Genomic DNA, 25,499 nt, shown 5'->3' with positions numbered 1-25,499 from the left:
GTGCAGTAATCCTCTATCTATACCCCTGTATCCCTTTTTCCAGCAAGAAATTGTCCAATCCTTTCTTGAACCCCAGTACTGTACTCTGCCCTATTACGCCTTCTGGAAGTGCATTCCAGGTGTCCACCACACGTTGGGTAAAGAAAAACTTCCTAGCATTCGTTCTGAATCTGTCCCCTTTCAACTTTTCCGAATGCTCTCTTGTTCCCTTATTTTTCGAAAGTTTGAAGAATCAGTCCCTCTCTACTTTCTCTATGCCCTTCATGATCTTGTAAGTCTCTATCATATCCCCTCTAAGTCTCCTCTTCTCCAGGGAAAAGAGTCCCAGTTTCTCCAGTCTCTCAGCATATGAAAGGTTTTCCATACCTTTTATCAGACGTGTCGCTCTCCTCTGAACCCTCTCGAGTAACGCCATATCCTTCTTAAGGTACTGCGACCAATATTGGACGCAGTACTCCAGATGCGGATGCACCATCGCCCGATACAACGGCAGGATAACTTCTTTCGTTCTGGTAGTAATACCCTTCTTGATTATACCTAGCATTCTATTCGCTCTCTTTGCAGCTGCTGCGCACTGTGCCGTCGGCTTCATTGTCATGCCCACCATTACCCCCAAGTCCCTTTCTTGGGTACTCTCTTTCAATAACATCCCTCACATTGTATAGCTGTACCTCGGGTTTCTGCTTCCCATATGTAGTACTTTACATTTCTCAACGTTGAACTTCATCTGCCATCTCGTCGCCCATTCCCCTAGTTTGTTCAAGTCCCTTTGCAATTCTTCGCAGTCCTCTTTAGTCCGAGCTCCACTAAATAGTTTTGTGTCGTCCGCAAATTTTATTATCTCACACTTCGTCCCTGTTTCTAGATCATTTATAAAAATATATTAAATAGCAGCGGCCCAAGCACCGAGCCCTGCGGGACACCACTCGTGACCCTCCTCCAGTCCAAGTAGTGGCCCTTCACTCCTACCCTCTGTTTCCTACCCGCCAACCAGTTTCCGATCCATCTATGTACATCTCCTTCCACCCCATGATTCTTCAGTTTCCGGAGTAGGCGTTCATGGGGCACCTTGTCAAAGGCTTTTTGGAAATCTAGATATATGATGTCTATGGGGTCTCCTCTGTCCATCCGTTTGTTAATTCCTTCGAAGTGCAATAAATTCATTAGTCACGATCTCCCCTTGCAGAAACCATGTTGGCTGGTTATCAGAAGTTTGTTTCTTTCAAAATGTGCATCAATGTTGTCTTTTATCAGTGCTTCCACCATTTTCCCTGGAATGGAGGTCAGACTCACCGGTCTATAGTTTCCCGGGTCACTTCTTGATCCCTTTTTAAAGATGGGCGTAACGTTGGCTATCTTCCAATCCTCCGGAATCACACCTGTTTTCAGTGATAGATTGCAAATTTGCTGCAGTAGTTCCGCTATCTCCTCCTTTAGTTCCTTTAGAACCCTTGGATGGATTCCGTCCGGACCCGGGGATTGTCAGTTTTTAATTTTTCTAGCTGCCTGCATACATCTTCAAGGCTCACTTCCATGGATGTTAATTTTTCTGCTTGATCTCCATTGAAGATTTGCTCGGGTTCCGGTATGTTGGATGTGTCTTCATTTGTAAATACAGATGAAAAGAACACATTAAGTCTTTCTGCTACTTCTTTCTCCTCCTTCACCACTCCCTTCCTGTCTCCGTCGTCCAGCGGTCCCACCTCCTCCCTAGCCGGGTGCTTCCCTTTAACATATCTAAAGAACGGTTTGAAATTTCGTACTTCCCTGGCTAGCCTCTCTTCATACTCTCTTTTGGCTTTTCGAACCACATGTTGACATTCTTTTTGATACTTCCTGTGCTCTTTCCAGTTCCCCTCAGTTTTGTCCTTTTTCCATTTCTTGAATGAATTTTTCTTATTTCCTATCACTTCCTTCACTATTTTAGTTATCCACGCCGGATCTTTTATTTGACTCTTTTTGCCCCCCTTTCTGAATCTGGGGATATACAGATTTTGCGCCTCGCTCACCATGTCCTTGAAAAAAGACCAGGCATGTTCTACTGTTTGCCATTTCTTGGAAGTGTTCCTAAATTTCTTCCTTACCATTTCCCTCATTGCTTCGTAGTTTCCTTTCCTGAAGTTGAAAGTTGTCACTATGGTTCTCTTTCCTTTCGGTATTCCTACTGCAACCTTGAACTTGATCATATTATGATCGCTGTTTCCCAACGGTCCAACTACTTCCACTTCCTTTGCAGGTCCCCTTAACCCATTTAGGATTAGATCCAGAATGGCATTTCCTCTCGTTGGTTCTCTAACAAGCTGCTCCATAAACAATCTTGTGCAGCCTCCAGGAATTCTATCTCCCTAGCGCATTTTGAGCTTCCAAGACTCCAATCTATCCCAGGGCACGCGTCTCTTCAGTTCAGATAGCTAGCAGAGAAGCCAACCAGGGGAGGTGGGTGGGTTGTAAGAATAGCTTCCTGCTGTCCCTGGATAACACCTGTTATGGTAAGTAACTGTGCTTTATCCCAGGACAAGCAGGCAGCCTATTGTCAACATGTGGGTGACCTCCAAGCTAACTAGAATGGGATGCTGGGAGTGTTGGCAATTCAGGAAAATAAATTTTGTAATATGGCCATCCCATCTGGAAAAAGGGGAATAATGAGAGGTGAAAGTATGAACCGAGGGCCAAGTGGCAGCTTTGCAGATTTCCTCAATAGGAGTAGATCTGAGGAAAGCTACTGATGCCACCATGGCTCTGACTTTATGGGTTATGACTCAACTTTGCAGATGCAGTCCAGCCTGAGCATAGCAGAAAGCGATGCAAGCCGCTAACCAGTTGGATATGGTGTGCTTGGAAATCGGATGTCCCAACTTGTTTGGATCAAAGGGGACAAAAAGTTGAGGGGAAGATTTATGTGGTTGAGCGCGTTGTACGTAGAAAGTCAAAGCACTTTTACAATCCAGAGTATGAAGAGCTGTTTCTCCAGTAAGAGAATGAGGCTGTAAAAAAATCACTGGAAGTACAATCGATTGGTTGAGATGAAATTCTGAAACCACTTTAGGTAAGAATTTAGGATGATTACGGAGGACCACCTTGTCACGATGGAATACTGTGAAAGGTGGGTCCGCTACTAAAGATTGTAGCTCACTAACTCTGCGAGCAGACGTAAGAGCAATGAGAAAAACCACTTTCCAAGTGAGATATTGAAGATGAGCCGAAATCATTGGTTCAAAAGGAGGCTACATCAATTGAGTAAGAACAACATTGAGATCCCAAACCACTGGAGGAGGTTTGTAAGGTGGTTTGACATTGAAAAGTCCTGTCATAATCTGGAAACCATAGGATGAGCTGAAAGGGGTTTCTCTTCAATAGGCTGATGAAAGGCAGCAATTGCACTGAGATGGACTCGAATGAAAGAGTTGAGGCCTGAGGCAGAGAAATGGAAGAGATAATCCAAAAGTGAACACATGGAGGTAGACTGAGACTCCTTGTGATGAGAGGAAGATCAAACAGAAAGTGATTGCCTTTCTGACAGTAGAATAGTCAAGTGCATAGACTGCAAGTATTGAAGAAGAGGCCCTTGACTCTGTGAAAACAGAGAGGAAAAAACAGGTAGAAGAAAAGGCTCCCTGCTACTGAGTTGAAGGAGAAGGGAGAACCAAATATACCTGGGCCACCGAGGAGCTATTAGAATGAGGGTGGCACATTCCTGGTTGGATGCGACAAAGGTCATAAGAAGGAATGGAGGAACGCATAAAGGAACCGAAGCATCCATTTCCGCAAGAAAGTATCTGCCTACAGTTGATGAGGAGAGTATATCTTGGAGCTGAACTGAGACAGTGGCAGTGGGGAGACACAAAGAGATCCATCAGAAGAGTCTCCCACTGAGAAAAAATATGAAGAGGCGAGTAAAGGAGCCACCAGACAATTTTGCACTGCTTGACTGGAGACAGCTGTCAGGAAGATGTCATGAAGAGCTGCCCAATTCCAAATCAGAAGAATTACTTGGCAAAGAGAGAGAGCATGAAGAGCGCTCTGAGTGTCAACTGACTGATGTAACACGGACAATCCATGTGGACCAAATCTTGAGGATGGAGACCGTCACAATGAGCCCCCCAGCAAAATTTGAAAAGTCTATCGAGAAGACTACCCAAAGAGGGGGCAATTGAAACAGCAAACCTCTGGAGAAAGTGGGAGAAAGTATCCACTAGCGAAGAGGTGGAGTGAACGAAGAAGTCACTGTAATGTATTGAGAGAGTGGGTCAAAAGTCTGAGTCCACTGAGACACCAGGGCGCACCGAGGGATTCTGAGGTGAAATCTGGCAAAAGTGTCAAATGAACAGCAGAAGCCATGTGACCTGGAAGAATCATCATGTGACTGGCCGAAGCCGAAGTGAGAAAAAACACACTGTAGCAGAGTCATTGAGATGGCTTGGGAAAATGCACTGCTTGGGGAAATTCACTGCTTATTCCTAGGATAAGCAGCATAGAATCTGTTTTACTACTTGGGATCTACCTATCTACTTGAGACCTGGGCTGGCCACTTTTGGAAACAAGATACTGGGCTTGATGGACCTTCAATATGGCGATTCTTTTGTTAGACTCACTGGTCTATAATTTCCTGGATCACTTCTGGGACCCTTTTTAAAAATCAGCATTACATTGGCCACCCAAAGAAAAATTACAGACTACTAACAATAGCTCTGCAAGTTAATTTTTCAATTCTATCAGCACTCTGGAATGTTTACCATCCAGTCCAGGTGATCTGCTACTCCTCAGTTTGTCAAACTGATCCATTACATCTTCCAGTATTACATAGATTTGTTTGAGTTTCTCCGATTCATGAGAATTGGATATCATTTCTGGCACCGGTAACTGCCATACATCTTCCTTGGTGAAGACCAAAGCAAAGAATTAATTCAATCTCAGGCCTTGACTTCCCTGAGAGCCCCCTTTAATCCCTTGGTCATCTTGTGGTCCAACTAATTCTCTTCCTGGCTTCTTGCTTTTAATATGCCAAAAAAAGGTTTTACTGTGTTTTTGCTTTCAGCACAATCTTCTTTTCAAGGTCTTTCTTTGTCTTCCTTATTAGTACCTTGCATTTAACTTGCCATTCCTTATGCAGTTTACAATTATTTTCATTCAGATCCTTCTTCCACTTTCTGAAGGATTCTCTTTTACCTCTAATAGCTTCCTTCACCTCACTCGTTAACCACACTGGCTGCCATTTGGTCTTCCTTCCTCCTTTTTTAATACATGGAATATATCTAGTCAGGTATTTCAGGATGGTATTTTTGAATAACATTTATGCCTGATATAAATTTTTGACCTTTGCAGCTGCTCCTCCAAATTTCTTTTTGCCATTCTCCTCATGTTAACATGCTCTTCTTCTTTTTTAATTAAATGCTGTTGTATTGGATTTCCTGTGTGAATTTATTCCAGGGATTATTCCAAATCTGATCATGCTATGATCACTGCTATCAAGCGGCTCCAGCACCATTACCTTCTGCACCAATTCATGCACTTCACTAAGAACTGGATCTAGAATTGCTTCACCTTTTGGGTCCTGAACCAGCTGCTCCATAAAGCAGTCTTTGATTTCGTCAAGGAATTATATCTCCCTAGCATGTCCTGATCTTATTGAGTAAGTGTAAGATCAGGGCATGCAAGGGAGATTAAATTCTTTGACATAATCAAGCACTGATTTATGGAGCAGCTGGGGCAGTTGAAATCATCCATTATTATTGTGTTACCCAATTTGATAACCTCCCTAATTTCAGTATCTGTTCATTCATCCTGGTCAGGTGGATGGTAGTACACTGCTATTACTATCCTTTTCCTCTTTATAGATGGGATTCAAGATGTGTTTTAGATCCTGAAGAATTTTTACTCCATTCGATTCAAGGCCCTCCTTAACATATAACACTACACCTCCACCAATTCAATCCACCCTATCACTGTGATATAATTTGTACCTCAGTATGACAGTGTCCCTTTGGCTATCTTGCTTCTATCAGGTCTCAGAGAGCCTATTATACCTATCTTGTCATTTAGAGCTCCTTTTACTAAGCTGTGATAGCGGTTTTAGCGCGCACTGAATTACTACACGCTCTAGACCTTAACGCCAACATTGAGCTGGCGTTAGTTCTAGCTGCGTAGCACAGGTTTAGCGCTTACTAAAATCCTGCATGCGCTAAAAACACTATTGCATCTTAGTAAAAGGAGCCCTTTGTGCAATATATTCTAACTCTCCCATCTTGATTCTTGGGCTTCTGGCATTTGCATATACCGGTAGACATTTCAAACAATGTTTGACATATCTATTTACAGTTTGCTGAGCAGTTGGCATAGATAATTTGTAATCTTTAAATCAGCCTGCTTTGTATTTGAGGAAATCTGATCTACTGTGGACTGTATTCAATACTGGGTAGTAACTAGTTACAGTAACACTAGTTACTGGCTTGTTTCTCCAACATAGCCCCCTTCTTCACACTTTTTGCATTGATTGATTGAATGTTTTTCCAATGTGAAAGGCTAAGGGGACCTATGAAATGTATTGGCAAAGTTTGCAGTTTGGTATATTGTAGGGATTTGTGCCATTTTCTTCCTTGTGAGTTTGTGTTGGGAGAATAAAGAGTTAATGTGCCTCATAAGCTTTAATATTTGGTGAATTTCGCTACCATTCAAATGAAATCTTTTCTACTTCTGAACCAAGTGAGAAACATTACACTGATGATGAAATGTCATTATATTTATGCAAACCTGCGTACTTTAGTAGCTAAGGAGAGCATGTTGCTGCTGTAGAAAGGTGGGTTGAGTGTTGCCATTTGATAAAGAATGCATCCTGCAGCCCAAACATCAGCCTTCTCGCCATAAGGTTCACTCTTCACAACTTCAGGGCTGTATAAATAGTAATCAAAAATGCAGGACCATTAGTAAAATTCCTATCCCAAAACATTAAGGTGATCAATTGACTTACATTTTTTTTACATGGCCTCCCCAATCCTCTATGGAATGTCTAAGGCAGTTTACATTTAAGATTTGGGTAACTTCAAGAGTTTCAAGGGCAAATTTTTTATTCAGAATTTTCTTTCTCTCACCTTTGCTGACCACATAAAGGCAGTGTTTGGAATATTTCAGACATATGGTTCATATTTAGTTCTGTCTGGTAAAATTTAACTGGTTAAGTTAGGACACACATGGGTCAATATCCAGTGGCACGTTTCAGGGTAGGCGTGGCTCCAGTGGTTTCAGTGGCATAATCTTGCTGAAAATCCTTTCTGACCACCCTAGCTGGGGTAGTCCAGGGTCAGAACATGGATGGAATTTCTAGTTATCCAAATAGCAACAGTATTCAGATCACTAATGCAATATGTACAGTACCTGGATAAAGTCGTGACAGCAAAAATGCTTCAAAATTTGTCTAGTTAATTATCTAGGTATCAGATGAATATTGTAGATACCAGATAACTGCAAGCAGCCAAGTTATATCTGGATATTCAGTACCAGCTAATATCCCGATATTGATGTCAAATATCTGTGTATAAAAGATTCATGGTGGCTGGCATGAACCATAAATCAAACACAGCTGGATATCAGATGGAAGGGGGAAAATAGAAGACTTAATAAGTTTATCAGGTTAACTTTAGCCAGTTCTATTCAGCAACGGGACTTAATTGGTCATGTCTGCTGAAACAGAATTAATGTTATCCAGATAAGCTTTGGTCATTGGTAAGCTTAATGTTGAAGTCTTAGCATACGTATAGTCAACATCAATAAAAATAAGCTAATTCAGTACAACAGAAATATACTGCCCTTTCGGCATATGTAAAACCAATACACCCTCCAAATAAATCAGTAAGCCTTTAAGCCTCAATTTCTTATGGGAGGTAATGATGACCTGGATTTCATACAAAAATTGTTGACAACAAAATGTATCCCATCAAACAATGAGAAGTATTTAGAAAGTGAACACTAGAGAACATTAACTTTCATCCACAATTCTTATAAATTTTGCAAGATATTATTTAATATAAAACAACAATCACTTCTTATCAGAAATGAAAAAAATAAAGGAATTTCTTAAGAGCTTCTGATGCAGATACATGCAACTATTATGTGTTATTGCACATTTTATACTACAATTTCACCTGCTTTATTGTATTTCATAAATGAAAATATATATCCTTAAAATATATTTCACCACTTATTGTAGACTAGTGTATTGATCAGGACAGAACATTAGGGACAGAACTGTATAGGACGCAAGTCTCAGCAGCTGCCTAAGAAGTGGCTAAGAGACGCACACTGGTGACCTATACAGAATCGTGTCTGCCCAAACGGACAGATGCCTAACCCACCTAACCCCACGATTCTCTAACCGGTGCACATGTCACCAGCATCAGTTAGAGAATCGCACATGCCTGATTGAGAGATCCCTTGCCATCAGCTGATCACGGCAAAGGAATCCCGAATCAGCTGAGCTGGCAGGCCTCCCTGAAGCCATATTCACATCATTTTCTTCTAGATTGGGCTGAGAATATTTCAACACCCCCTCCTACAGCTTTAGATAACACAGACATTTGAGCCCAGAGAACAGAGGGGCACTCTAAGGGTTACTGCTGTGAATTTCACATCAAAAGTGCCAGGTAAGATGTCACTTTAAGTTGCTTCTATTGTATGGTGAGCCCCCCCCAAACCTACTGAACCTACATTAAGATGACACCTGCAGGCATAAGGGCTATTGTTGTGGTGTACAGATGGGACAGTAAGTTGTGGGTGGGGTTTTGGAAGACTCATCATACAATAGAAGCAAGCTAAAGTGGCATCTCTACCTTGTACTTTTAATATGACATTCTCTGCAGCAATCCTGCTGTGCTGAGGAATGTTTAGCTGTCTGTGAACAGTTTGCTAAGAATGCTAGCTGCCGAAAAACTTGCTTCAGAGCGTTTTTCATGTGGCTATCTTTATATTTGAGAATGGCCTAAAAAGATAGTTGTACTAAGGACCAAATTATCTGCATAGGTCATTCTAAAATTTTTTTAAAAAGATAGACGTTTTGCTGTTTTGAGAATGGGCATATTCTCTACTGGATTTCTGGATGTCTTTCCCAAAACGTCCAAAATAAGATTTAGACATCCTATCGAAAATGAGCCTACATGTAAAAATTTTAGGAATGTTCCTGACACGATCATGCATTTTCCATGGTCACATCCCTTTTTCGGGCTATGTGCTACGGGCACACATGCTTATAGAATAGCACATAGCAAGATGTCACATAGTAACATAGTAAATGACGGCAGATAAAGACCCGAATGGTCCATCCAGTTTGCCCAACCTGATTCAATTTAAATTTTTTATTCTTAGCTATTTCTGGGCAAGAATCCAAAGCTCTACCCAGTATGTGCTTGGGGTCCTACTGCCAAAATCTCCGTTAAAACCTACTCCAGCCCATCTACACCCTCCCAGCCACTGAAGCCCTCCCCAGCCCATCCCCCACCAAATGGCCATACACAGACACAGACTATGCAAGTCTTCCCAGATCTGGCCTTAGTTTTATATTTAATATTATTTTCTGATTCTAGATCCTCTGTGTTCATCCCACGCTTCTTTGAACTCAGTCACAGTTTTACTCTCCACCACCTCTCTCGGGAGCGCATTCCAGGCATCCATCACCCTCTCCGTAAATTAGAATTTCCTAACATTGCCTTTGAATCTACCACCCCTCAATCTCAAATTATGTCCTCTGGTTTTAGTATTTTCCTTTCTCTGGAAAAGATTTTGTTCTACGTGATGCCAATTAGTGCCAGGTAGCACCCAATTATTAGCACTAATTGGCTCACTAGCCAATTTAGTTGGGTGCACATTTTAGATCGGTGCCATATATAGTCTCTGAGAGATGCAGTAAAATCTTTTGAATATTGACCTATCTGTAGACTGAGATAATTCTAAGGTCTTAGGCCATGATTTCTGATGAAACACCCCAACCCCTTTCAAATAATGCATCCAAAGCATATTCCCAACCATTCTTGTCAATCTTTGCATTTTGTAAACCTAGGCAATTTAAACATCTTTAGGCAAATAATATTTTCCGACCTTTAATAATGCATTGTTTGTGACAAGTCAAATGTATTTGTTGTTACTCTTTATGCTATGACATTTGTGTTTATTGTTACATTTATTCAATTCTGAAATCAAGTTCTAGTAATACCTGGATAACTATTTGCACAGAATGTCTTTGTGATAAGTATTTCATTGCTACCTCATTAGTTTTTTTCTAAATATAATTGTAATCTGAAAAGCTTTATGTTTAAGGAATCAACTACGCTAGCTACAGCTTTGCCACAGTCATCCCAGCTTATACGAGTGAACTCCCAGCTGGATTTCAATAACTTGCTCTGCAATTAATACCTACAAGTCATACAGATTGCTACAGCTCAAACTCTGCTGTATTCAAGTAAGTTTGAAAGGATGACTCCATCCTAAAATCTCTGTATTAGCTTCCAATATTCTCTTAAGCCAAGCTCAAAAGCCAGAAGTATTTTTGAATGCATAAGAAAGGGAATTGCCTGAAGGAAAAAGAATGTAACAGTGCTATTGTATGCAGTATGTTTATACTGAGGCACCATTTGGAGTACTGAGTTCAATTTAGATAAGTAACAGGGCTTTCATATAATTACCACAGGACTTCTGTGTGCTAAGGTTCATGTGGTGATAGGAAGGTGTATAATTGTGTGTGACATTTTTCTGTTTTGGTCCAATCAATCATATTATCCCGATTAGATTATTGCAATGCTGTTTATTTTGGCATTACAAAAATCTGTCACCAAAGATTACAATTAATCCAGAATACTGCTGTGAAGTTGATTTTTGGAAAAAATAAATATGATCATGTAACCCCTTTGCTCCTGAGTCTTCATTGGCTCCCGGTTTATCTTAGAATTCAATTCAAATGTGTTTAAATCTTTTTCAAAATTTTATATGGTATTTTTATTCCCCTCATTCCCTTATTATGGAATGTTTACAGATTCTCCTATGCAAGAGGCATCCAAAAATTCAAACTCTCCCTTCCCCTCCAGAAAAGGAATTAAAGGAGTTAAGATACCTGGAAAGAGACCTGGGAGTGATGGTGGATGCAACACTGAAGGCGTCGGCGCAGTGCGCCACAGCCTCAAGGAAAGCAAACAGAATGTTGGGTATCATTAAGAAGGGTATCACGACCAGGACGAAGGAAGTCATCATGCCGCTGTATCGTGCAATGGTGCGGCCGCATCTGGAGTACTGTGTCCAGTACTGGTCGCCGTACCTCAAGAAGGACATGGCAGTACTTGAGGGAGTCCAGAGAAGAGCAACTAAACTGATAAAGGGTATGGAAAATCTCCCATATACCGACAGATTGAAGCAGTTAGGACTTTTCTCCCTGGAAAAGCGGAGACTTAGAGGAGACATGATAGAAACCTTCAAGATCCTGAAGGGCATAGAAAGAGTAGACAGGGGCAGATTTTTCAAATTATGGGGGAACACAAGTACAAGGGGGCACTCGGAGAAATTGAAAGGGGACAGGTTTAGAACAAACGCTAGGAAGTTCTTTTTCACTCAGAGGGTGGTGGATACATGGAACGCGCTTCCAGAGGATGTGGTAGACAGGAGCACATTAAATGGTTTCAAAGAAGGTTTGGATAGATTCCTGGAAGAAAAAGGGATTGAGGGGTATAGATAGGTATAGACCACTACTCAGGCAATGGGCCTGATGGGCCGCCGTGGGAGCGGACCACTGGGCAGGATGGATCTATGGTCTGCCTCAGCGGAGGCAACTTCTTATGTTCTTAGATCTTTAGTCAATCTCTGGTTTTTAAACTTTTGCAACTATGGAATGAACTCCCCTTAACTCTGAGGAGCCCCAGTCCTTTCCAATCTTTTTGTAAATTTCTAAAACCTTTTTTTATTTGCTAAATCTTATGAAAATGAATCTCTTTTGAAACCTCTGCTCTTACTTTTTTTAGTTCTTATTTAATTGCTGTAAACCGAGTCGAGCTTCCTTAGGTTGATGACACAGTATATAAAGTTAAGCTTTAGTTTAGGTATGTTTTGGACTGAAGCATGGGTAGAGCACAGGCAGAAACATGATTTATATTCACACTTTATATACAAGCTGTACATGTTAACATTTAAGAGGGTAGTTAGTAGGTGTGTTAAGCCAATAGGTCATGTGATTTTAACAAGTCAGATGTTAATTAGAGTATCCCCGTTGCAAGGCCTTTTAGAAGTAGAAAGATCCTGGATTTTCTATAGGGAAAACTTTTCCAGCAGTTGGTAATGGAACCCATACTGGACTTAATGGAAGATTCTCAAAACTAAAATGTGCCTTGAACGTCCTTTCAAAACCAGTTCCAGCCGATTTAGCGTGCATGTATTTTAGCTGCAGATTATCAAAATGGCTTACCGTGGTCTTTTCCAAGTTTTCTAGCAGTCTCCGATACTGACATGCAAATGTAGTATAATGAGGCCATTAATATTAAAATGAGCACTCTGAGTGATTCTTTATAGTTGAAAAGTGATTCCCTAACCTCGTTGTGCCATATTTGCAGCCAAAATTTGCCAACAGGTCTGAGCTGTTGTAGCTTTACTTTCTGATCAGTGCCTGAAAGGAAAGTAAGGTTTGACAGCTCATAACCCCTCCCCCTACACACACACACACACAAATTAAAATAAAAAAATAAACCCCAAATCGAAGACCGGCAGGAGAGATGCGCACTCTCCCCCACCGTGCTCACACAACCTCCAGACACCAACCCTGGCAGTGGGAAAGAGACCCACTCTCTTCCACTATGCTTGCACAATCCCCCAATCCCCCCCCCCCTGCGCAGTGGGAGGGATGCCCACTTCCTTCCACCATCACCCAACCCCCCCAACAACTCTCCCTGTGCCCCCGACACCCCCCCCCCCCCGCCCCTTCCTACCTTATACAAAAGTTTGGCCAGAGGGATACCTACCTCACATCTAAGAGGCTCACCTCTTAGAAAATGGTGGGCTTTCTCCTTCCCAGCGCATCCTGGAATGTGCTGGGGAGGGGCCTAAAGCTCTGATTGGCCCAGGTTGCTTAAGGCCTCTCCTACTGGTAAGGCCTTAGGTGTCTGGGTCAGAGCCTTAAGCCCCTCCCCAGATGCAAGATTTTTCAATACAAATTTTTATCCTAATGTAACACATATCGAGAATCTTGTATCAATATAAATTTCTTTGTAATCTATCGGTCATGGGTGGGAGAAGTTAAGTGAACAGGTATGTTTTTATTGCTTTCCTAAAGTTGAGGAGTTCTTTCCTAAGTTAAGGAGTCCTTCAAAGTTATTATTCTCTGATCCTTTAGAGGCAGTAAGGATATGGTGTTAGGTGATAAAAATGCCACTTTTACATTGGGGCAAAGTTCATCTAAAGTGTTCAAGTGTATTATTTAGCACAAGGAGAATATTAAAGGAAACTTTTTTCCAAGCAATAACGTTCAATGGCATGAATGAAATGGTTCATGAACCAGTCTTCGTAGATGGCAACTGTAACCCAAGCCTTTGAAGTTGTCTTCTGAATAATGGGAAAGGCTGTCTTAATGATACAGCTAAGTGCTCTCAGATCAAAGGCTTTAGCTTGAAATCCCTAGATGTGTTCCCTCCAACCAATAATGTTAGCCTATCCTTAGATGCTTTATGCCCTGGTGCACTTTTTTCTTCTTTCAAAGTATAGGCTTTTGCAGGCTTTTATTTAAATAAAATAACCCAGTTTCACTCATCAATATTACAAATTTGATCTAGTATATAACATGCACCAGCTACATTGTAGTCTTATAAGCTGTGCTGCTTGTTTGTAGCCTCTTAACTACTTGGATTTTTTTATGACTTTTTAGTTTTTATATTTAAGGCACCAAGGACCGTATAAGACTCCTGAGGAAGACATTTTTATTATGCTGAAACACGGCCCATGTTGGGTCATTTTTGGTTTCTGATCTGTGGATCACTTGTGACAGTTTACTTTACACCATTTCTGGATTGTTTTTAAGTTATTTGGATGCTTATTAAACTACAAACTGGGACATCCGATCTTCTGTTCCACAATCTTTTTGTTGTTTTGCTTCTTCATTTCCTTTGTGGAACCTTTTGGTGCTATTTGGATTTTGCTATTCAGTAAAGATTGTACAAAAGAAGAAAGCAACGGGTTCAGTGGTAGTAGACAAGTCTTAGTTCAGTCGTCCACATGCATCAACATCATGCCAAAAAAGCACACTTCGATGCATTGACCAATTGCAAATTGACCTTACCTTAACTACTGCATGAGCGGTCACACAAGTGTCATGTCAGTGTCAGCTCATCAACAGTTCATCGCCAGTACATAAGAATAGCCTTATTGGGTCAGACCAATGGTCTTTCAAGCCCAGTAGCTCGTTATCACTGTGGCCAATCCAGGTCACTAGTACCTGGCCAAAACCCAAGGAGTAGCAATATCCCATGCTACCGATACAGAGCTTCCTCCCCTGTGTCTTTCTCAATAACAGACTATGGACTTTTCCTTCAGGAACTTGGCCAAACCTTTCTTAAAACCAGCTACGCTATCCGCTTTTACCACATCCTCTGGCAACGTGTTCCAGAGCTTAACTATTCTCAGAGTGAAAAAAAATTTCCTCCAATTGGTTTTAAAAGTATTTCCCTGTAACTTCATTAAGTGTCCCTTAGTCTTTGTAATTTTTGACGGCGTAAAAAATCAATCCATTTGTACCCGTTCTACTCCACTCAGGATTTTGTAGACTTCAATCATATCTCCCCTCAGCCATTTCATTTCCAAGCTGAAGAGCCCTAACCGTTTTAGTCTTTCCTCATATGAGAGGAGTTCCATCCCCTTTACCATCTTGGTTGCTCTTCTTAGAACCTTTTTTAGCACCACTATATCCTTCTTCAGATAAGGAGACCAGAATTGAATGCAATACTCCAGATGAGGTCGCACCATGGATCGATACAGGGGCATGATAACATTCTTAGTCTTGTTAACCATCCCTTTTTTAATAATTCCTAGCATCCTATTTGCTTTTTTGGCTGCCGCCACACAATTGGTGGAAGATTTCATCGTATTGTCTACGATGATACCCAGATCCTTTTTCTTGGGTGCTAATCCCCAAGGTGGATCCTAGCATCTGGTAACTGTGATTTAGATTATTCTTCCCAATGTGCATCCCTTTGCATTTGTTCACATTAAATTTCATCTGCCATTTGGACGCCTAGTCTTCCAATTTCCTAAGGTCCGCCTACAATTTTTCACAATCCGCTTGCATTTTAACAACTTTGAACAGTTTAGTGTCATCTGCTCACCTCACTTGTAACTCCAATTTCAAGTCCCAGTACAGACCCCTGCGGCACTCCACTGTTTACTCTCCTCCATTGAGAAAAATGACCATTTAACCCTACCCTCTGTTTCATAAGAACATAAAAATTGCCACTGATGGGTCAGACCAGTGGTCCATCGCGCCCAGCAGTCCGCTCACGCGGCGGCCCCCGGATTAAAGACCAGTGCTCTAAAATGAGTCCAGCCTCACATGTGTACGTCCCAGTTTAGCAGGAACTTGTCCAGCTTAGTCTTGAAACCCTGGAGGGTGTTTTCCCCTACAATAGACTCCGGAAGAGCGTTCCAGCTCTCCACCACTCTCTGTGTGAAGAAGAACTTCCTTATATTTGTACGGAATCTATCCCCTTTCAACTTTAGAGAGTGCCCTCTCATTCTCCCTACCTTGGAGAGTGTGAACAGTCTGTCTTTATCTACTAAGTCTATTTCCTTCAGTATTTTGAATTTTCAATCATGTCTCCTCTCCGTCTCCTCTTTTCAAGGGAGAAGAGGCCCAGTTTCTATAATCTTTCACTGTACTGCAACTCCTCCAGCCACTTAACCATTTTAGTCACTCTTCTCTGGACCCTTTTGAGTAATACCGTATCTTACTTCATGTACGGCGACCAGTGCTAGACGCAGTACTCCAGGTGAGGACGCACCATGGCCCATTACAATGGCATGATAACCTTCTCCGATCTGTTCGTGATCCCCTTCTTTATCATTCCTAGCATTCTGTTTGCCCTTTTTGCCGCCGCAGCGCATTGTGCTGATGGCTTCATCGACTTGTCGATCAGAACTTCCAAGTCTCTTTCCTGGGAGGTCTCTCCAAGTAACATCCCAGACATCCTGTATTCGTGCATGAGAGTTTTGTTACCGACATGCATCACTTTGCACTTATCTATGTTGAACCTAATTTGCCATGTCGCTGCTCATTTCTCGAGCTTGATTATGTCACTTTGTAGATCTTCGCAATTCCCTTGTTTCTTCACTACTCTGAATAATTTTGTATCGTCTGCAAATTTAATCACCTCACTCTTCGTACCAATGTCCAGATCGTTTATAAATATGTTGAAGAGCACAGGTCCAAGCACTGAACCCTGAGTCACTCCACTGGTGATGCTTTTCCAGTCCGAGTATTGTCCATTTACCCCCACTCTCTGTTTCCTATTCTCTAGCCAGTTTTTAATCCACGTGAGTATTTCAACCTCAATTCCATGGCTCTCAATTTTCCGAAGTAGTCTTTCATGCGGAACCTTGTCGAACGCCTTCTGAAAATCCAGATATACAATGTCAACTGGGTCGCCCTTGTCTATCTGCCTGTTTACTCCCTCAAAGAAGTGCAGCAAGTTCGTCAGGCAAGATCTGCCTTTGCTGAAACTGTGCTGGCTGGTCCTCATTAATCCGTGTTTGTCAAGGTGATCAATGATGCGGTCCTTTATCAGCGCCTCTACCATCTTTCCCGGTACTGAGGTCAGACTCACCAGCCTGTAGTTTCCTGGATCTCCCCTCGAACCTTTTTTGAAGATCGGCGCAACATTCGCCACTTTCCAGTCTTCCGGAATCTTTCTCGATTTAATCGACGGATTGGCTATTAATTGAAGCAGTTTGGCTATAGTCCCTTTCAGTTCCTTGATGATCCTCGGATGGATGCCATCCGGTCCTGGGGATTTATCGCTCTTAAGCCTATCAATCTGCCTGCATATCTCTTCTAGACTGACCGTCAACCCTGTCAGTTTCCCATCTTCGTTTCCTCCATATAGCCTAATCCACAACTAAACTTTGCCACCTATCCCATAACACTTTACTTTTCTCAGGAGTCTAAGTTTGGTCTGTGGAGCTGCAAATCATGCAACAAGCCATTGATGACTGATGTTCAAAGACACAACTGGAAGTACTCAAGCTGGATATGTGTAATGTGGGAAATGGTGCTTTTCAGCAATGAAAGCACCTTCTGCCTGTTTCCTGGAGAGAAGTTCAAGCCTGAAAGCCTCAACCTCACTACGAAGCATCCTTTGAAGGTCATGGTCTGGGGCTGCATAGCTGTCAGTGGCATCGGACATCTGCACATCATTGATGGAATGGTCAGTTGAACCAAGTACAGCACAGTACTGCAAAAGAGCATGGTGCTATCAGCTCAGCAGCTGTTTCCAGGCCAGTTACTGTTCCAAGATGACAATGTACCTTGCCATCACTCCAAACAGGTTATCAACTGGAAGCGACAGAACAACATCAAGTCAATTGACTGGCCTGCTCTATTTATATCGCACAGAAATATATGCAAGTATATGTACTCTCTCAAGCAGTGTTCCCACCTACAGTGGTGTGCAAAATTCTGGAACCATATGTGAATTTTGCTTTCTGACCTTTTATTTTAATTTTTTTGTTGAACCAATAGATTTGTATGTGTACCACATCATATGGGATACATTAGGCTATTAGGATCAACTTTGTATTCTAGCTTGGCCTTAAATTTCTGAGTTTGTTTGTTAAAGTTGCCAAATTAATCATTTTTCTGCGTAAATTAAGTAATGTACTTCGCTGATCAAAAAAGTATATACAAGCATAATCTATCCTTTATATTCATATTAGTGGCCTTGAAAAAGGCTGTTTTGCTTGTCAGTAATGGCTCAGTATTTTGTGATATTGAATAAATTGTTCCCATTCAACTCCATTGATTTTCATCTCCACTGTGCTTTTGTTTGTTGGTCAGCATTTAGTGAGCCATCCTCTGTTCTTGATCACCTGTCTGCACCAAGTCGGCACAGAGTGAACTAGTTTGATGAGGTAATCATGGTTGAGAAAGCAATTCCAGGCTGCAATGAGTGACTCAATCAACTCACATTTTGATGCTGAATGTCTCTTGGATATCGCCCAGGTCACTATGTGCCATAAGTTTTCGATCAGATTCAGATCGATTGACTCGATGTTGTTCTGATGCTTCTAGCTGATCACCTGTTTGGAGTGATGGTAAGGTGTGTTGTCATCTTGGCACAAGCATTTACACAGCATGAGTGCTCATGCTTAAAAAGCACGGGCCCAGTATTGAGACAGTGCTGGGCAGTGCACTTTCAGTTTAATGCCGATGCTCAACCCAGATATTCAATGCTGGGTCAGTTCTGGCAACCAGCATTGAATATCTGGGGGGCTTGGGGGGCCTGGCTCTAAGTTAAGTGAATATTCAGCACTGGTTGGTTAATAACAGGCAAAGATAAGACTGCTATTTATATAGTTTGATTTGCCCGCTAAACTTAGCCAACTAGTGCAAAATATTTACAGCATACCGCGTTATCGCTGCTGAATATTTGTAGCTAGTGGCTAGTCCCTATCCAGCTGTCTCTCACTGCATATTATCAGTTAGTCCAAACACTATTTAATCACCCAGGAACCATTCCTGGCTGGTTAAATAGCGCTGAATATCCCTATATCCATTTATCTGCCAATATTCAGCAAAGGATAACTGGCTATCTCATGCTAAATATCCAGCTTAGCAGACAGGCCAGTGATCGGCTACGGTCAGTCAATATTCAGAGGCTCACCGGCTAAGTTTAGCAGTCAAAGACAACTGCCTAAAAGGGTGGTTTATCTTTCATCATTAAGACTTAGCTGCTAGCCACTGAATATTTGCATAGCTAGCTATGATTTGGTCAGCCACAAAAAGACTGGAAATTCAATGGTGGTGGCCGGATATGGCACCAGCGTTGAATTTTTGTTTTTATCGCTGCAGATCACAGGAGACCGCCAATGATCTCCAATGGTCTTAATATGAGCCTGAGAGAGTGTGGCACAGTGGTTAAATCTACAACCTCAGCACCCTGAGGTTTTGGGTTCAAACCCACGCTGCTTCTTGTGACCCTGGGCAAGTCACTTAATCCCCCCATTGCCCCAGGTACATTAGACAGATTGTGAGCCCGCTGGGACAGAAAGAGAAAAATGCTTGAATACCTGAATAAATTCATGTAAACCATCCTGAGCTCCCCTCGGAGAACAGTATAGAAAATTGAATAAATAAATAAATTTACTGCAGTCACTTCCTCTCCTGCTCATGCTGTATTTGCTCTCTTCCAATTGGATACATTCCATATCTGTATTATTTTATGCAAAATAATAAAACACCTTATAAAATTCTCCACCTCAGAGTGAGGCAAAGATATATTGTCTCTCCCCTCCACCTCCCCATAATGAGTTTTCCCTAGAAAAAACTGAATTGATCTCTCAGGTTTCACAAGTCAGGCTTTTCAAATGAATAAAGGTCTACATCGTAACATTTGATTGCACTTATTTTCACTGATACTGTGCATCATGGTTCTAGCTCTGAAAATGTTCTGTTGGCCTGCACCTTATAATAATTAAAACAGCCTAACTTGTTCTCAGCTGCTGAATGAAAGCACATACACTCAATAAATTATGATATAAAAATATAGAAACAAGATTATACTCGCAAAGATATAGGGCTCCTTTTACGAAGGCATGTTAGGACCTTAGCACGCAGAATACCGCGCGCTAAAATGCCGCGCACGCTAGCTGCTACCACCTCCTCTTGAGCAGGTGGTAGTTTTTCAGCTAGCACACACTATAGCATGCGCTAATCCGGTGCATGCGCTAAAAACGCTAGCGCACCTTCGTAAAAGGAGCCCACAGGTTAAAAGAGCACTCAATGTGCCAAAATTTGTTTCAATAGGCACTAGTCTCAAACAATTTTGAAAACAAAAATTGGTACTGTTGATTTATATAAAGAATTATAATATATGCAATTTTGTACATACAAATAATTCCAAGCTGAGAAATTTGTACAAAACATTAAAATGAAATTCATATTGCATCATATGTGTAATTAATTACTACTGTAGAAGCTGTTTAGTTGTTAATAACTCTGTTACACAGATCCAATAGGAAAGTGCTTTAAAAACATCATTCTTCTACCTATTGGTGTCTTTCACTTAGAGCTGTTGACCTCCTTTAGTTTCAGGTAATTGCAACAGTACAGTGCTTTCCCAACTGAAATCACTATGCTACCACATCTATCAGCAAAGGAATTGATGCTGTTGGCAGCTAGGAAACCCCATCATGCTGCCAACCTTTCAAATTAATAATCCCCTGCAAATCAGCAGCCCTGCATGCAGTGAATCACAGCAGCAATTTTCCTTAGAGTGCTTTTCGAAAAAGAAAAAAAAAAGTCCTCAATCTGTGGTCTTACACAACCTGAAAGAAAATAGAGACTTATTTTCATCCTTTCAGCTCTCTCTCAAGATGTTGTTCTGTTGTATGATTCTGATAATTCATTCATTCCGTATTTCTATATAAATACGGACACTTGCTGAGAGAGTTCAAATAATACTAGATATCAAGAAATAGAAATAGATTTTGGACACAAACAAGCTAATTGTTCTGCGAGGATAGTGGGGGGAGTGAGAGGGGTAGCAGTCAACAGCAAATTACCCCACCACTTTACAAAAGTATAGTATGGTTTTTAGCACCGGTCACAGTGGTCACAACTGACGTTCATAGGAATTCTATGAGCATCGGTGCTGTTACCGCCACAGCCAGCGCTAAAAACTGTGCTATGCTTTTGTAAAGGGGGGAGGGGTTAAACAATTTCTGCTTCTGTAACATAATGTATTCTAAACAGCTATCTACACTTTATTGTAATAAGACAAACTTAAGCTGATATTTCTAAAATGATGGAGACTATAATTTGAAATAGCATAATTGTTTTAACATACTTAATTATTTTATACTCAAAGACGGGTAAATTTAAAATCTGTTAGTAATATGAACCATGTCTGTTTTCACTGACTTCAGCAATCATATGACTGATTTTCTTGGTGGCAGTATGCCATTGAGTTCTAGGACTCCAGCAACTGAGCCAATCCAGGGTGGATTTCAAAGTTCAGACTCACTCAGACTGATATTACTTGTTGTTAATTAGTGGATAAATTGCCTAAATGCTGAGTAAAGCAAAGGTGCTTATCTATAGTGCATGTTCTCTTAAGACAGCAGTTCAACATTCATACACATTGTCCATGTTACTATACTTGGTGATGAACAAATAACCTTTTCCAGAGCTTTCTAGAAAGGGTACCCCACAACTCCCCTCAAATCCCTATAGTTGATATGACTAGGAGGACAAGATTCCAAGGTATCCGGATAAGAGGCAGGAAAGAAGAAATGTTATTTTTCTGTTCTGGGATTTTTTGTTGTTTTTTTGATGCGAGACCAAAATCACTCCCTTGGAACAATGAAAGCAGTATTGGCAGCAGGAGTGCAAAAGTAGCAGCATGTCAGGCAACAAGAGCAGGCCAGGTGGTAGAAGCAGTAGCTAAATTAGTGACAAGATTCCAAAATATCCTGAGAGAGGAAGGACAAGAGATTATTTTTTCCTCGGTTTTTTTTTATATATTTTGTATTTGAGAATAAAATTCTTCAGTGGGAAAAAAGAGCAGGTAAGACAACAGAAGTAACCCAGTCAGAAGCAAGAGTGGCAAGGACACAGAAAGACACTGAAGGCATTAGTGGTATTCAGTTCTCCTGTTAATACCACAGGAAATCCACAAAGCCAAGCAAAAAGAGATTTACCTAAAGGAAGACTAACTTTTATACCAACTCTGGTGCTAGCCCATAAATAATATGAATTCTCCCTTCACATTAGTTGGGTTGGAGTCGACATTGGGTGGAAGGTTGGTCGGCCCGGTACTTCTGTTTACCACATCGGGAAGCAGGGACACAGCTCACAACTTGGCGGCGGGCAACTTGGGGACCTGTTCCCCGATGGTGGCGGCGGTGGCTTGGGGGAGGGGAGGGAGAAAGAAAGAAAGGGGGCAGGCAGGGAGACAGAAAGAAAGAAAGGGGGGACAGGGAGACAGAAAGAAAGAAGGGAAACAGAAATAAAGAAAGGGGGGACAGAAATAAAGAAAGGGGGCATGGAGAGAGACAGACAGACAGAAAGAAAGAAGGGGGCAGGGAGACAGAAATATAAAAAGGGGCAGGAAGAAAAAAAAGAAAGGGAGGGGTAGGGAGAGAGGAAGAAAAAGTTGGGGGAGGGAATGAGGTCTGGAGGCATACAGGAGGCTGAAAGAAGGGAAAAAATTTTGGATGCACAGTCAGAAGAAGAAAGTGCAACCAGAGACTCATGAAATCACCAGACAACATAGGTAGGAAAAATTATTTTATTTTCAATTTAGTTATCAAAATGTGTCCGTTTTGAGAATTTATATCTGCTGTCTATATTTTGCACAATGGCCCCCTTTTACTAAACTGCAATAGCGTTTTTTTAGCGCAGGGAGCCTATGACCATCGAGAGCAGTGTGGGGCATTCAGCGTAGCTCCCTGCACCAGTGGTGTACCAAGGGGAGGGGTGGGGGGGCGGTCCGCCCTGGGTGCATGGCTTGGGGGGGTGCACAGCTGGCCAGGTCCAGGTCCTCCTACCCTTCCTTTCCCCTGGCCCGCGCCGCTCCAATCTTACCTCCCCCGCCGACAAGAAGTCTTTCCGACGTCAATTCTGACGTCGGAGCGGACATTCCGGGCCAGGCAGGCAGTGATTGGCATCGGAAAGACTTCTTGTCGGCAGGGGGAGGTAAGATTGCAGGCGTGGACCAAGGGAAAGGAAGGGGAGAGGCGCTTTTTTTCCCCCCCACGGCAGGTAGTGCAGGATATAGGCACGCAAGCTGGCTGGCTTTAGCGCAGCAGGGAGGGAGGGAGATAGGTAGGTAGGTAGGCAGGCTGGCTTTGGGGTGGAGAAAATCTGGAAGGTAGTGGGGGACATAAGGAGGCACTGGGGGCACTAAGGACACGGGAAGGAGGCACTATGGACACAGGATGGAGACACTGGAGGCACTAAGGACACGGGAAGGAGGCACTGGGGGCACTATGGACACAAGATGGAGGCACTGGGGGCACCATGGACACAAGATGGAGGCACTGGGGGCACCATGGACATAGGAAGGAGGCAATGGGAGCACTATGGACACAGGAAGGAGACACTGGGGACACCATGGACACGGGTAGGAGGCACTGGGGGCACTATGGACAAATGACTGAGGCACTGGGAGCACTAAACACAAAGGCGGGGGCACTAAGGATACAGGAAGAAGGCACTGGGGGCAGTATGGACATGGGAAGGAAGGAGGGAGGGAATAGAAAGGGACAATTGTTGGGCCTGAGTGCAGAAAGAAAGAAATGAAAGAAAGGATACACAGTCAATTAATAGATGTCTCCTTTTGATGAAAAAAATAAATGGTCACCTCTGACTTACTTTTTCTGCAGCAGAGTCAGCAGCTGCGCTGAGGTGCAGGAAGGTCACGCGATAACTCATCTGCAGGCTCTGCTTCAGAAGAAGAAAGTTACGTTGTAGGGGGTGGACCCGGCAGATGTAGTCATTGTGGGACTTTGCCACAACTCCCTGCGTCTGCCAGAGCAGAGCCAGCAGACGAGTCATCGCGGAACTTTCAGCATGCGGCTGCAGAGTCCACTCCAGAGCAAGTACATAAGAGTGGGGTGGACTGGCTTCCGGCAGCTATAGTCATCTGGGACCTTGCTGAATAAAGGGAGAGAAAGGAGCAAGATTTCTGGAATGGAAGAGTGGTGGAGGGAAAGAAAGGGGGCAGGGTGGTATGGAAGGGTGGTGCTGATAGAATTGATGTACAGAGAAAGGGGAGAGACATAAGGGGGAAGGATATTGGAGGGAAAGAAAGGGGGCAAATGCTGATTGAAGAGGGGTGGATCTCGAGAGAAAGGGCAGACATTGGATGGTAGTGGGGAGTCTATGCTGGATAGAAGTGCAGATGGGAGAGATAAGGGAGCAAATGCAGGAATGAAATGGGAGAAGAAAAAGAGGGGAGCAGACACTAGATGGAAGTGGACAGAGAGAGGAGAAGGTACTAGATGGAAGGGTTGGAGAAAGAGGGTACATGATGGAAGGAGGGGATAAATAAAATGAGGGAACATGATGGGGAGTAAAGGATTGAGTTAGGGAAACACTGGAGGGGTGAGGGAACGAGGTGTCAAGCTTTAGGTAGACAGTAGAAAAGGACATTGATGAGAGGGTAGTAAGAACGTAATCTAGACAGATGCAGAAAATAAATTGAAAAGGAAAATTAGGGGAAAAAGGGAAAGGGATTGCAGAGGAGAGGTGTGGGAGAGGGAAGGAGAAGAGAGAGATGCCAGACCAATGGGGTGAAAGGAGAGATGGAAGGGGAAAGCATACAGTTTCTGGAAGGGGTATAGAAGGAGAGAAGATGCCATATAGGGGAAGAGAGACGGCAGACAGTAGATGAAGGAAGAGAGTTACAAGACGATGAGGAAAGCAGAAACCACAGAATACAAAAGTAGAAAAAAATTTTCTATTTACTTATTGCTTTAGGAGACATGTGTTACTGTTTCTGTGGTGCACTGTATGCAGAGTCCAGCGTCTTACTGGTTCAATTTAACCTTTGTCTATGTATTTCTATTTTATCCTCCCCTTTTACAAAACTGTGGAGCGTTTTTTAGCGCCAGCCGTGGTGGTAGCAGCTCTGATGCTCAGAATTCTATGAGCGTCAGAGCTGTTACCACCGTGACTAAAATCCACACTACGGTTTTGTAAAAGAGGGAGGGGTTAGTTTGTGTTACATATTCCATACTAGGTGAAGGTGTTTTCGGTGTTCTGTGTGTTCAAAAGACATGGTTTTTTGTTAGGATTGACTGCAGGATTGATCTGTACTAGTCTGGCTTGTTTAGTTTTACAATGGGTGTATTGATGTTGTAAGAACATAAGAATTGCCACTGCTGAGTCAGACCAGTGGTCCATCATGCCCAGCAGTCTGCTCACACGGCGGCCCTCTGGTCTAAGAACAGCACCCTAACTGAGACTAGCCCTACCAGCGCACGTTCTTGTTCAACAGAAACTTGTCTAACTTTGTCTTGAATCCTTGTACTGCTCACTGCAGTATGTAAGATCCTGCCTTTTCCTAGGTACTCATGTGTGACATGTGGCTTGTTACTAAAAATCATGTTTTTCGTATAGATGGGGGGGTGTCAAAAAATGATGGGCCCTGGGTGTCACATATGCTAGGTATGAAAACACAGATATATTGAAAAACCAATGTATGTAGACCAACACTTTCAATTGTCGACTGCTATAATGTTAGGACATTGAAAGATAACGTTTTGCTAAACGTTTTGCA

General features: G+C 42.3%; 1 protein-coding gene across 5 annotated transcripts in view; it reads right to left on the bottom strand.

Annotated features, from left to right (window-relative positions):
- NEK10 (NIMA related kinase 10) overlaps window positions 1–25,499 on the bottom strand; it is a 514,569-nt gene that overhangs the window by 206,672 nt on the left and 282,398 nt on the right. For all 5 annotated transcript variants that reach the window (XM_033930152.1, XM_033930153.1, XM_033930155.1 and 2 more), the window contains exon 24: window positions 6,756–6,885. In XM_033930152.1, the coding sequence (XP_033786043.1) occupies window positions 6,756–6,885 (130 nt within the window). The remainder of the gene's footprint in view (window positions 1–6,755; window positions 6,886–25,499) is intronic.

This window comes from Geotrypetes seraphini, chromosome 2, assembly GCF_902459505.1.
Source record: "Geotrypetes seraphini chromosome 2, aGeoSer1.1, whole genome shotgun sequence".
NCBI lineage: Eukaryota > Metazoa > Chordata > Amphibia > Gymnophiona > Dermophiidae > Geotrypetes > Geotrypetes seraphini.
Note: the sequence above shows the minus strand (reverse complement) of the source record. Positions and strands in the feature narration are given on the sequence as shown.